The sequence below is a fragment of the Pseudopipra pipra genome, chromosome Z, assembly GCF_036250125.1.
Source record: "Pseudopipra pipra isolate bDixPip1 chromosome Z, bDixPip1.hap1, whole genome shotgun sequence".
Lineage (NCBI taxonomy): Eukaryota > Metazoa > Chordata > Aves > Passeriformes > Pipridae > Pseudopipra > Pseudopipra pipra.
Genome location: NC_087581.1, coordinates 59,797,376 through 59,810,947, shown reverse-complemented (window position 1 = coordinate 59,810,947; position 13,572 = coordinate 59,797,376). Strand labels below are relative to the sequence as shown.

The 13,572-nt window shown below is 41.1% G+C and overlaps 1 protein-coding gene and 1 long non-coding RNA gene across 6 annotated transcripts in view; one reads left to right on the top strand and one right to left on the bottom strand.

Moving 5' to 3' along the window:
- Positions 1-12,894, bottom strand: part of GRAMD2B (GRAM domain containing 2B) — a 43,746-nt gene extending 30,852 nt beyond the window's left edge. For 2 of the 5 annotated variants that reach the window (XM_064642233.1, XM_064642234.1), the window contains exon 1: positions 12,668-12,893. In XM_064642233.1, coding sequence (XP_064498303.1) covers positions 12,668-12,792 — 125 coding nt within the window. In that variant the 5' untranslated portion in view covers positions 12,793-12,893. Of the gene's footprint in view, positions 1-2; positions 1,477-1,541; positions 1,651-12,667 lie in introns of those variants that run through there. The other 3 variants (XM_064642232.1, XM_064642237.1, XM_064642236.1) reach the window with 3 other exon arrangements.
- LOC135407310 (uncharacterized) lies at positions 1,845-11,561 on the top strand. Its single transcript, XR_010426806.1, has 2 exons — positions 1,845-4,360; positions 4,408-11,561. It is a non-coding gene; the product is annotated as an uncharacterized LOC135407310 (long non-coding RNA).
- Positions 12,895-13,572: the final 678 nt, after the last annotated feature.

Here is a 13,572-nt window from a genome sequence, read left to right as displayed (position 1 = left end):
ACCTGAAGAACTTGATTAGGTTCATTGGCATAATTCTGCGTGGGGGATCAGGATCCAAGTCTTGAAGTCAGAAGGCTCTAGAGAAGGTCTGGGAATTATGCCTCACTTGAAATGTGAAGTCACTGATGTGATTACACCATTCAGGATAAAGGACACTTAGAAGACACTTTGATTCCCAGTGCTCTCTAACAAGCAAGTTATTTCTGGCAACAGATTTCACTCTGATACATACTTTGGGAATACACCTGCTTAGAGATCAGGGATAGAACAGCTGAGGAAAAAAAAAAAAAACAAACCAAAAAAACCTCCAAAACCCACAGACCTTCTCAGTGTTTCTTTCCAGAGAAAGAGCTAGCTGCTGGTAACTTGTTCGCCTTTTTCCTGGAGGCTAAGATTAAATTTTTCTGAAAAATAGTTCTTTGGGAAGAGGAATCATCTCAGATTAGGAGAAAGTTAACTTTTTAAATTTCTTTTGAGGAGAAAGCCCCACTGTTTTTAGATTCTTGTTTTGCAGATGCTTAACTTCTCAAACACTATCCTTGGGACTGCCAAGACCCATGTGAATTGGGAGGCTGGTATGGAAACAGACAGCTGTTTGAGTCCAGTAACATTTTCACGTGATGGTCATTGCCATGGCACACAAGAAATTAAACAACCGAGATCTCCACAGGAAGCCAAAGACCAATGCAGAAGATGAACCTTTAACCCTCTATGCCCCCAGTCACCATCAGAGGCTGGGAAGGTCAGCAGCTCTGGGGGAGTGCAGAGAGTCCTCCAGCCCATGGGAAGCCCTCTGACTTCCCTACCTTCCACCAGGCCGACAGCCTTTGCCACCCAGCAAGGCCTCCTCTTCCTCATGGAGAACATTAAGTACTTTCAATATGTACACCTGCTCAATTTTTACAGTACCTCCTAGGTTAAAAAGCAGAAGTTTCAGTATGGGCATTGCCACAATGGCCAAGGACCATGGTGGGGAACCATGCCAAGGCAGGTGACCGACCACCGCCTTGCCTTGTCCCATCTCTGTGTGGGACAGAAGTCACCCTGAACTCCCATTTTACTGCCTCGTGCCTGTATCAGACTTTGTGAACTTCTGGAAAAGCTCTGGGTTTTCTTGGCACCCAGAGGAGAGGAACACAGCTTCCCACTGGAGCCCATGCACATTGCCGTAAGCGATAAAACACAGCTGCTGTACTTCAGAAAGATTTCCAGGCTGCTGCGTGAAATCACTAGAAGCAGTATTGATACGCGTTGCTCCTAAAGTATAACTTCGGAGTTCAACGCAGTGCTCGGGTGCGGACCTCGGCTGAGCGGGGGTGTTCGCGCTCCATTTCAGCCTGGCCGCGGAGCCCCTCTGGCGACTCTTCCCGGGGCACTTCGAGGCCCGCGCCCCCCAGAGCGCGGCGCCACCGCGCCGAGGGCTCGCCCCGCCGCCCCCGGGCCGCGGTTCCGCCGAGCGACTCCCGGGGGCCGCCGCCGCTCCCCCCGGGCGGAGCCGCGCCCTGGCGGGTCCCCCCCGTCCCGGCGCGGGCAGTACTCACAGCCGCGGACCGCCCCTGCTCTCCCGCCTGCCGGCGGCCCGCACAGCCCTCGGCTCCTCCGCATCGCACCGCGGCTCAGTCATGAGCACCATCGGCACGGCAGCACCCTGCCGCCCCACAGCGCTCCGCCGGCGGCGGGACGGGCCTCCCCGCTCCGCTCCGCCCTCGTCGCCCCGCCCCCGCGCTCGGCCGGCTGGGGCCGGAGCCCGAGCCGCCAAAAACCGGTCGATCCACCCGGCCGGGGGCTGTGTGCCGGCCCGGGCCGCGGCCGAGAGCTCAGGGAGCGCTGCCGCCCCGCGCTCCCCTCACAGCCTCTCCTTTACGAGCCTTAAATTATTCAGTCGGGATGCTGTGTCGCGTGAGACGCCGCCTCCCGCCGCTCCAACAAAAGCCGTCCTTAATGTTTTATACGGGGGGACAGGAGATACGCGCTTTCACACAGGCGCGGTCCCGGGGGAGAAGGCGGCGGTGAGCGGGGCCCCGGTTTCTGTCAGCGTATTTCCCCGGTGACTCCTGGAAGCAGGCAGTAACCCAAATATCGATGCTGGCCTCTGGACGGCTTGTACTAACGTGAACTTCTGAGGTGACTAGCTGATATTTCCATTTGTGGCAGCCTCAAGTGGTTTTGGTTCCTTTGTCATGAGCAGCACCCCAGGCTGGTTCGTCTGCCCAGAAAATCACAGAATCACGGAATAGATCAAGTTGGAAGGGACCACAGTGGGTCATCTGGCCCGACCTCCGTGCTTAAGTAGGGTCATCCTAGAGCACACAGCACTGGATTGTGTCCAGACGATTCTCGTATTTTTCCAGGGAGACTCCACAGCCTCCCTGGGCAATCCTTTCTAGTGTGTGGTCACCCCCACAGTAAAGAAGTTCTTCCTCATAGTTGGGTGGAACTTCCTGTGCATCAGTTTCTGTCTGTTGCCTCTTGTCCTATTGCTTGGCACCACTCAACTTGTCTATGAAGATGTTGTGAGGGACAATGTTGAAAGCTTTGCTGAAGTTGAGGTAGACACTATCCACTACTCTCCTCTCATCCATCCAGGTAGTTGTTTCATTGTAGAAGGCAACCAAGTTGGTTAAGGATGATTTCCCTTCAGTGAATACATGCTGACTACTCCTGATCACCATCTTGTCATCCATGTAAGTAGACATGGCTTCCAGGATGTGATGTCCAATCACCTTTCCAGGACTGAGGTGAGGCTGACTGGCCAGTGGTTCCCTGGGTCCTCCTTCTTGTTCTGTTTGAACACTGTGGTGACATTTGCATTCTTCCAGTCCTCAGGCACCTTTCCTGATCTCCATGGCCTTTCAAAGATGATGATGGTCAGCAGTCTAGTTATATTATCTGCCAGCTTTTTCAGCACTCATGGATGTGTCCTCTCGGGGTCTGTGGACTTGTGGATGTCAAATTTCCCTAGGTGTTCTCTAAGTAGTTCCTCCTTGACCAAGGGAAAATCTTCCTTCCAGCATTCTTTTACCCAGGTCCACTCAGAGATCCCCGATGGCTGGTCTTGCCAGTGAAGACCAGTGCAAAGAAGGTGCACAGGAGCTCTACCTTCTTTGCATCCTCTGTTACCAGGGTCCCTTTTTCATTAACAGGCCCATATTATCCTTAGTTTTCCTTTTGTTATTGATGTATTTGTAGACACCCTTCTTGTTGTCCTTGACATCCTTGGACAGATTTAATTCTAACAGCCTTCCTTGTCTCATTTCTAGTAACTCTGAAAAAATGACCGAATATTGTGCAAAAAAGATCAAGTATGACCTACCCTGGCCTTCCCTTGGCTTGTGCTGGTGGAGGTGTGGGGCAAGTTTGTGCCCTCAGGAAGGTTAAATTTAAGGAAGCATTTGGCACAAGTTGTCTTGCATGGCAGGCACAAACTGTGAACATGCATATGAAAAATGTTTTCACTGCCTGCTTAATACCCAAGTCAGGTTTTAGTTTGGTGAACTAATATTTTCATAAAGTTAAGATGGAGTTTGTGGTTGTAAGGATACAGTCTAAAGAGTGCTAATCTTGGGAATGAAAGTTCATGGTATCAGCTCTATAAAAAGGTCTATTTTCGTGTTTAATGTGTTAGAATATGTTAATAGAATTAATAATAGACTATATTGGTTTCTTCCTAACAGCCAACTGTTCACATGAGGTAACGGGAGAATATGTACACGATAATGGCTTCTGTTAGTGAATATCTGTGTAGGAGATAGATACTAACATACATATTAGATTAAAAAATGTAAGAAGCAAATTAATCACGTCTGAGTGGCATTGTTAGGATTACTTGAATACTTAGTCTTTTGGAGGTGCAAGAAATGAATTTTAGGTATTGCAATACATTCAGGAAATCAGTGAAAAGAAAGAGGTGTTAATGGTGAAGATGTTCAGGACTGCCATAGTTTCTTGGGCACACAGCAAATGTGAGATTGCTGTATGATATTATCTAGGCTGTCGGTTTAATTAGCTCCAGTTCAAGAAAATGCGAAGACTGTAAACCAAGCTGGATAGAAAGGAAGACATTTAAAATGGCTGTATTTCTGGGAAACACCATTAGCTAATATTTATGTATTGTTTAACATAAAAGTCAAGGCATATGTGGAAAAAAATGAGGTGTAATTTACAAGAAAGATTATTCAGACTTGTTAGGTCCTGCACCTGTGAAACATTGATTGCTTCATTATGCTTCCCTGTGGAGCACTTGAGCAAACTTGGCACTGCTTTACAGAGCCTCTCCCACTCTCTTATGCCAGACAGAACCTGTGGCTGTATACCAGCATCTCATTTATCTAAAGATAACAGAATAGGAGCCATTTTATCTGTCTGGACTGTGAGTAGAATTGGAACTGAAAGGATTAGGCAAGGCAGGGATTCACTGTGAGTAGAATTGGAACTGAAAGGATTAGGCAAGGCAGGGTTGGAATCCCGTGTCTGTTCAGGCTCAGAACCCTTTTCTGCAGTGCAGCAACCCGTGTGAGGTTTTGTGTTCCCCTCGGATTTTTCTTATATAAGGGTGTACTAGACATGCATGGGATAATTAGAATCAGCAGGAAAAGTGACTGCCTACCCCTCATCTTGTTTTTGGAGGCTTCTCACTGCACTAAAAATGTATCTGCTGCTAATTTAGTCCTAATTATGAGGCAGACTTGTGGTTGAATGACTCCTGTGTAAGGAGGATATGCACTTCAGCAGAACAGTTGTGGTTTCTGTAAGTGAGAATCTGACTTTTAGATATTTGAATAAATAAAATCTGCTGTCTTTTGAATGCTTAGATTTTCAGTCTGGCAGATTTAGCTACAGGAGATAAATGCTGTTTTGTTCACTCATCTCCAGAGGTTCCTATCTCTGCCTCAGTGGTGCAAGAACTGGAAAGGAGTTGCTTGATCCCCTGGAGCTCAGTCTCTGTTTTGGTTTTGTCTGATTCTATTCTCAAGGTGTGCAGAGCTCTCTGATTTAAATAAATCAGTCAAGTTATTTAGTGTAGAAGAAACTTACTCTCAAATAAATTGATACCTGGACCCTAAACGCTAAAAAATTAATCCTGGCTTAATACTTTCTTCCATATCATGATATGTTAACTCTTGTCAGAGAGTTGGTTCTGGCAAATTGCCAATGCATGCCTCCTTAGAGCAGTTTGCTATCATTTGATAATGACAGTGGAAGTAATGAGCAATGACCATAGCTTGTGATTGTTTTGGAGGATTTGAAAAAGAAACTGTGGCCAAGCTCTGTCAAACTGTACGTGACACAGAAACTCCAGAGTAAGAGGACACACTCCTGAGTGATAAAAGTTCTGAATGCCAGGATTCCCAGTAATATGCAGTGAGGAGTGCTCTATATGAAACAATCAAATCTGCAGCTGCTCATATTGGTGGAATATACTTGAAAACTATATGCTTTTATTTTGATCAAGTCTTACAAACACACACAAAAAGTACAGAGAAGCTTTTGCTGTGATAATTGTTCATTTATATAGATATGGTAAAGCAAGTATTTGAAGACCAACCTGTCACTAACAGAGACCCATTGTTGTGCGAAAATGTGGGCTAGGTTTTTCTTTGGTTGATGAAATGCAGACTGGGGAGAGAAAGAGAAAGCAGTGTACTGTAAAATTACTGATTCCTGTTTAGTACTCGCAGTACTAGTGATGCCATGTAGGCAAAAACTGACATGGTCCTGCTCTGAAGAGTACATAAAATCTCAGAGAAGGTTGGGCGTTTTCAGTAGTTGGGACCTTCAACATTATGTGTAATATAGCAAAGGATGAAAAATTAGAGGTGAAACAATGTCACTATAGAAGATTTCAGATACATATTAAATCACAGAAAAGCAGAATGGGGAGAGACTCACAGAGTCATCGAGTTCATTCCCTGTCCCAAAGTAAGACCTGCTATTCTTGTGTTACTCCTGACAAGACTCTTGTCTAAGTTGTTCTTAAAAGTTAACAATGCATCCAGGCAATCGATTCCAATATTTGCTATCATCTGGGAGACATCCTCAAACCCTAACGTGGTCCTGAATCCTTGCTGAAATTTAAAACCATTACTTCTTAATTTATTCAACATGAAGAATGGTGAAAAACTGTCTCCAGTTTGCCTTCATTTTCATCTTATCTTTAGTCTCAGGTAAAACGTACAAATTGTTTTCCTATGAACTGCGTCTGATAGGTTCAGATCTTTTCTGAAGTGCCTTGCCCCAAGATGGACACCAGTAGCCTTACAAAGGCTGCATAGAGAGGAGATTAAGAGATTACTCATCTGTCGTATACACAGTACCATTGGTCATATTTCGTAGTAAAATGTTTATGTGTTTCACAACAGGGTGAGGCTGGCTAAGGTTTAGTGTTCAACCACTGTGGCCCAGTGAAGCTTGCATAAAGGACAGCTGAGATGTTGTTCTCTTCTAGTATATTAACATCAATTTTCTAGATTTGACTAAGTATGACTGTCTATGTATCCTTTGTGTATTTTGCTCTGTTTTTTTTTTTCCAGTCTGTTTCTTCAATTTATCAGAATAATTATGAATCCTATCTTGAATAATATGAAGAAAGAAAGAATAAAAGAGCCTAATGGGGCACACTGGAAAGGTCTGTATAAAAAGCAGTAGAACTCCTACCCAGGCCTAGAGATTCTTGGATGGGATATTGCTGTTGAACAATAAAAAAGGCAATCTAGCTGGAAATAAAGAGGGTTAGAGATTGTCTTAATCAACAAGGTTTATTTCAGTACAGTCAAGGCTATTCACACAGTATATCTCAGTTTATTGACAAGTATCAGTGTGCCTGAGTGTGAGGAAACTTACTTGGAAGGAAACAAAGCAGAAAATGAGTACAGTGATTGCAGACGTTCTGTATACTTCGAGCACATTTCTCCTCTGTAGCGAATTTTTCTGTATCTCATTGTAGGTGGAAAAATGTATTAAGAGATACAACCTTAATAGTACCTGAATGCAGGTACTTTTGGCTCATAAGTCATTATGTATGTCTTGTCTTCAGTTTTTTATGTGACATTCTGCATTGGTAGGATTCTGTGAAAGCTACAGAAATTCTTGGAAGCCATTGAGTGTTGAAAGACCTGCTAAGTGAGTCCTCCCAGTTGAAATGTGATAGGAAAGCAGTCTTTTGGTAAATACTATAGAAATAGGAGCTGTGATAATATGAGACACAAACTAATAGACAATTGGAAAGGTGTTGAAACAGTGAAAAAAAATCTGATTTCTAGAATATATACAAGTGAAACACAAGTCAGAGTGAAACCAGGCTTACAGCTTGGGAGATGCACAGTAGAAAAGACAAAATAGCTGCACTTGAAGAGTGGTGCAGCACTAGAAGAAGTTGCCCCGAGAGGCTATGGACTCTGGAGGTTACAAGACCCAGCTAGACAAGGCAATACCTGATCTAATCTGGTGTTGATGCACTCGAGCAGGAGTATTCAAAAACAGTGTTCAAGTCACTCAGCACACTTGAAGTATTCTCAAAACAGATGGAATAAGCCAGTGCCTAAAATAGCCCGTGGAAAATAACTAGGGCCAGAACACAGAGAGTGGTGCAATTCTGTAAGAAATGAAAAGCAGTTTTGGCCAGTTGACTCTCACTCCTTGCCTGGGTTAAGAGTTTAGTAATTTGTTTCTAAAAGTGTGAGATTACTTTTTAGAGACCCATATCAGGTCACTGTTTTCTTCTGAGCAGATTACTGGAAGTCTTATCTGCCTATCCATTCCTGTTTTTTTGTTTAAGGTAGCCTGGATTACTGTATTGATTGAACTCTGCTTTGGATAGGGCAGTATATAGGGCAAATGGAGTAAGATGGGCTGAAAGGTAGAGTATTTCTCATCACAAATGTTGAGGCACACCGAGGCTGTTTGTTGTGGCTCCACACTGACGCAGTTGGATGAACTAGACTACGCTACAATCATGGACTGTAACACCCAGCAGGAAGAAAGAGACAAACCGTCTCACAGAACTTCTGGCTTGCTAGTAATGTGGTGTCAGCCCGCCTCATAGTGAATGTGTAACACATTGTACTTGTGCTCCATCAACACATTTACAGCCGTATTTATACCAATGACCTTCACAAGGACCCGTGTATGGTCACGGAGGACACGCTGCATACTGTGAGCCTTACTGCTGTGTCTTGCTGGGCTATACTGACCAAAAGAACAGTATGGGAAGGAGGGTGAGTGGAAAAACACAATGTTGAAATAAAGTAACATTCATCTCTCTCCAAATTGTTCCGACAAGTTTTTATATTGTGACAAAAGCAACCTTGTGACATGTAATAGTTCAGTCCTGCTACCTGTGAGAAGGCACTCAGACAGTTGGCACTCAGAGTGTCTTCTCTTAGTTCACAAGGAAAAAAAGTTAAGGCATGTTTTTCATGCAATATATTGCCCTGGATGCCTCATGAGTGGCAATACTAGCACATTAGAATACTGTAATGCCTAGATCTTGTAATTTAAAAGGATAGGATCAAATCCCATGGCAGCAAAATGCATTTTTCTGGATTTATAATACAAATATATATATATATATCCCCTTATAATAAAAGAAATATGTTATAATTTAATATATTGTCTAGCTGTGCTGGAAAAAATAAATGCAAATATTACTTGTTCTACTCTGGTGGATCAGATTAGCTTGATTTGTCATCCTCTAATTATAAATGTCCAAGGAAATGCTGGGTGACATCCAAGTATGACATCTCTGTATACAGATACCTGGGACAAAAATTTCAGTCCAGGTACAGCTGTATGTTTAGGACATCAAACAGATTATGTGCATCAAATGAATAAGGTACATGCATGTGTATAGCTATTGAATCTGTGTGTCATAGAGGAATGCAGTGGATCCTTTTTGGAACCAGATATGCATGCATGCAAGCAAACATTCATGATATGTCTAAATATAGTGATCATTTTGTTGAGAGAAACCTTTGGTCATCTAGTAGTCTCTAAAGAGTAGCAGTATGGTATGTTAAATATGTAAGAAAATGAAAGTTAGCTTATTTGAGAATAAATTGAATCTTCCATAAGAAAATATAGTACCCAGACATTCCAGAAGCTTAGGAAAAATTTTTTCTCACCCTTAGAAGAGGAAGGTTAAAGTGAGGAACACAAGATAATGGGAAAGAGTGGGTCATTCTATCAGTTTTCTCACAGTTGTTAACATCAGATGGGGTTGTGAATAATAAGCTGTTTGACTGAGCTGATATGCTATTCTATCTCGTTTAGAACTAAGAGCTGTATTACTCTGGAGGAAGAAAAAAACTCCAAATGTAAATATGTCTTCATATTCAGGCCACAAAGTGTGAATGCCAAATCCTGGATGCAAGCCATTGAACATTAAAGTGGTTGCCAATGTTCCAGGTGCTCATAATTGAGCTATAAAGGCAACACACCTTTTAGGAAGGTGGTAAGTATATGTCTGTCTTTTTAACATGACTGCTTGAATTAATCTGAACTAAGCCTCAGCTTTACAGCAGTACGTTGGAAGATTCTGAGGGGTATAATTTCAATGCAGAATTTACTTTAAAAAAGTTTATTTTTCTACCAAAAAATTTTCAGAGAGAAAACCTAATGTGGGGATAATTTCTTATGTCCAACCAAAAAACCATCTGTAACAAAACCATCTTTAAAGTTTATGTTACTAGTTGTTACATGGTTTTTCTTTATTGTGCTGTATGCAAAAGATAGGTAAATATTAATGCAGATAACAGATGGAAAACATGGGTTTTGTGTTTAATTTATTTATGTGTCGTAATGCACCAAATGAGCTGCCAAGCCGGGATTAGAGTCAAGGGACTTTTTTGACTCCCATTGCCATGAATTTACATTTAGAAAACAAATCTCTCAATGCTGTACATTTTTCTGTATTTAAAAAAAATTGTTTATAATCTTTGCCTAATATCAATGTTACTGACAAATACAAAATCTTCTCTCTTTTTTCTTTTTTTTCCCCCAAGCATTTAATGTCCAACCTGCAATGTGATTACTGCTAGGATTGGTGTAAACATACATAGCAGTATGACATTCACAGACCTAGTGATTAGTAGTCCTGATCTAAATTGCTGAAAAAACACATTTTCTTGTGTTTAATATGTTTTGGGGTTTTTTTTCCAGAGTCACTCTCAAGATTGGTAAAAACCAAAAGGCTTGAGATTTTTCTAAAGTTTAGGAGATCTGGGTACAGAGTATTGACTCAGATTATAGGGATGGGCTCCAAATGAGAGGTTGAGATCTCTATTGTTTTAGCATGTGTTTTGATCTGGACTGTGGAAAATGTTTTTTTTTTTTCTAATTTCCAAACAACTCTATACATTCCTGCTGATAAAATGCTGCATACACATGTGGTGAATACTTTTATCAATACAAATTTCCCATCTATAATGCATATAAAGCTGACATCTCAGCTATAGCTCCAGAGACTTAATTTGCTTCTGAAATCAGCTCTGCTCTATGTCAGGAATAACATACTGCCATGGTAATAAACTGTAAGCTCCCCTTTATGAAATGTTAATAACCCCCTGGATTCTGGCAAATTCCTGCTCTTCCACATGGTGCCAATTATAGTGAGACGAAAACAGAGGTATATAAAAACTTAGGCATATAGTCAGTTTTTGTCCTCAGGCATGAATAATTAGGATGAACAAGAACAATCATTAATATAGTAAATTTTCTCCGTGGGTGCATCTTCATATATATGAAAAATGGGACTGTATTGAAAATAGAGTCTGAATGCAGAGTCTGCATTTATTTTTCCTGAAAGCATTTTACCTGATTTTTTGTGTGGCTCATTTTTGCATAAATGTATCATGACTGTGACAAACACATGAAAAGCAAGTTTGATGAGAGCTCAGTCCAACTACTAGCTCATTGTGTGCTGTCATGTATTCTTCTTATTAAATTGACTAGTATTCACAGCCTGGTATTCCATCTTTGCTATTGATAGAGGTATCATTTCACATCAGGGCCTTATGGTCATATTATCCTTACTAAAACAGCAATTGAGTAAACTGTATTTCTACAAGGCCTGCCCCTACCACTCAATACATTTGGCAGGCAGGTTGATTATTGAGAAATCTGAGGTAAAGGGCTCTGTTCTTTGTAAGGCCCAATCATGTTGCTGTCAGAGCGTATATGGCAGCTTTTTGTGTACTGTTATCTAGTGGTAAATAAAAAAGCAAGTAAGTCTGTCTGCCCAGTGTTCTGGACAGGACAGAGAAAAGAGGACAAACTTTGTATTTCCCAAATTAGAAGTGATTAAATGTCCTCTTCTTGTGTTGCACCCTCCTTATGCCACTGTATGTACTTATGTGCCATGCCTGATTGGAAAATGAGATCAAGAGGTATACAGAAACAGATGTGGATTTTTTGTTTGAAAAACAAGCTCTAAGTGATTAATTCTAGATAAGAGTCTCTGAAAGTTCTAATTAAAACTTAAAATTTCTGTTTCTGTATTATCTGTCCAAACTCATGGACATTATCTCTCTGACATTTGAGTTGGAAGAAAGGACGGTATGCAGATATGATATTAAAAAGTCCTAATAACATTTAAAAAGAGAAAAAATGAGACCAACAGACTCATTTATCGTAGTGACCCAATTACTGATATGTATTGTTACTCCATATAAAATATTTGTGCACAGCCACAAAGAAATGTAACTCAGCCACACAAATACTATGTAGAGGTGACCGTTTCAAATCACTCTTGATGGTTGTTGCACTGAGCAGATATTAAGGACAAGGGCTTGGTAAAGAATTTTCAAGTGGGTTAAGAACCAATAAATGTCTAAAGATATCTTTGAATAGCTTTTAAAGCTATTTTATTCATGATGGGCTGACCTAAATACTATGGATGTTTACTTGTCTTGCTCCTGCAGTAGATGGGGAAAGATAAGTTGAAAGTGCCAGAAGCTCTCCGACATTGCCTTCCCTCATTTTTCTGTGCTGTTTGAAGTGTGCATGATTTATCCAGAACTCTTCATTGCAATGAAATTCCACCTCAGTGGTGGTCTGCTATCCAAAAAGCCCACTCTTCTGAAGTAAGGAAAAAAATTTCCCCTTAAAACTTTTTTTACTATTGTTCTATCAGCAAACACTTTAGCAGTATTCATGCATCCAAGTGTTCAACTTCCATGAATATTCCTTGTGGTTAAGGTACCTTTTCTCTTGAAACATAATTTTTTAAACATTGTGAAGTTCATATAGGCCAAAACACACATGAAAATGTTTTGTTAAGCTGCCTGATATAACAAAGCTTACATTTGTTATGTGCAGAGATCCACTCAGATATCATAGATATCTGGATGACCTGATAGAGGTCACTTAAAGGCTTGAGTTTATTTGTATATAGTGTTATACAAATTCAAAGCCCTATTTCAGTGTCATAGGTAATGAAGGAAAGAACAACACCCTTCTGTCCATGGTTACAAATTTCTCCTTTACAGTAGTGCTCCCCTTCCCAGTGCAATCAGTAATATGAATTATCATCTCTGCATGCATTGCCTTCTCATATTAAGCTTTGTCATCTGGATATCGTCATTGCTGTATTTGTCCCAATGCCCTCTCTGTTGCTGCCCTGTTCCCCCTGTCATCAAGTACATACAGAAACCCCAGACATACTGGTATTTACCTTATAAATACTGATCCAACACTCTCTGTAGGACTGACTGGGGTGTCAATACTTGAGTTTCGGAAGCTGTTCCAACTTTCAGAATGAAAAACGGAGTCCTCTGAAGGGTTTCCTTTTCTCAACATTTTAATGGAGTTAACTGCAGGCTTAGGTAAATTCAGTTCTACAGTGATTCTTGAAACTTACAGCCTTTCACTGCTGTAGGAAGTGCTGTCTTGGTGTGAGTCCAGCTCAAGCCAGATTTAAAAATCAGTTAATGAGTAACATATTGATGCGACGTCATAAGGGAGTTTACTTTTTTATCCACAGCACTTCATAGGTTCACTTGAAAGCAGAAATCATCTAAATCTAAGTGCACTGTGTCTTTGAAATGTCATTATTAATAGCAATATCTTGTTTCAATGAATTAAGAAGGAATGTAAAACAAAAACTTATTTCAAATGATATTTTGCTGACATTTTACCAAAAACTGTAATGTGGTCTGTTATAAATTCCACTTTGTGAATTGTCTATCTGTCTCTAAGTACCCAAGTTTGAATAACATATGTATATATTTCAGACACGACTACGTCCACCCGTCCTGACATGTCAGATTATTATATTGCACTTCTCTGGTGATAAATTTGCGCACATGTGTGCATGTACCCGCTATAAAGTCAAATCATTGCAGATCAGTTTAAAAATAGATAGTATTAATTCTCAATGCACCGAAAGCCAGTAGGACAAAACCAGTTTGCCTAACCAGTTTTTCCGTAGGAATTGGCAAACATTAACTACTAACACAGTTTTCTGTTTGTTGAAGATCACTATAATGATTAGGTTGGTCAAGGAAATGATCAGCGATGTTTCTTTAGATTGCAAATCCTCACACTCGAGGCATCCAGAAGTTCTGTTAGACTTCATTT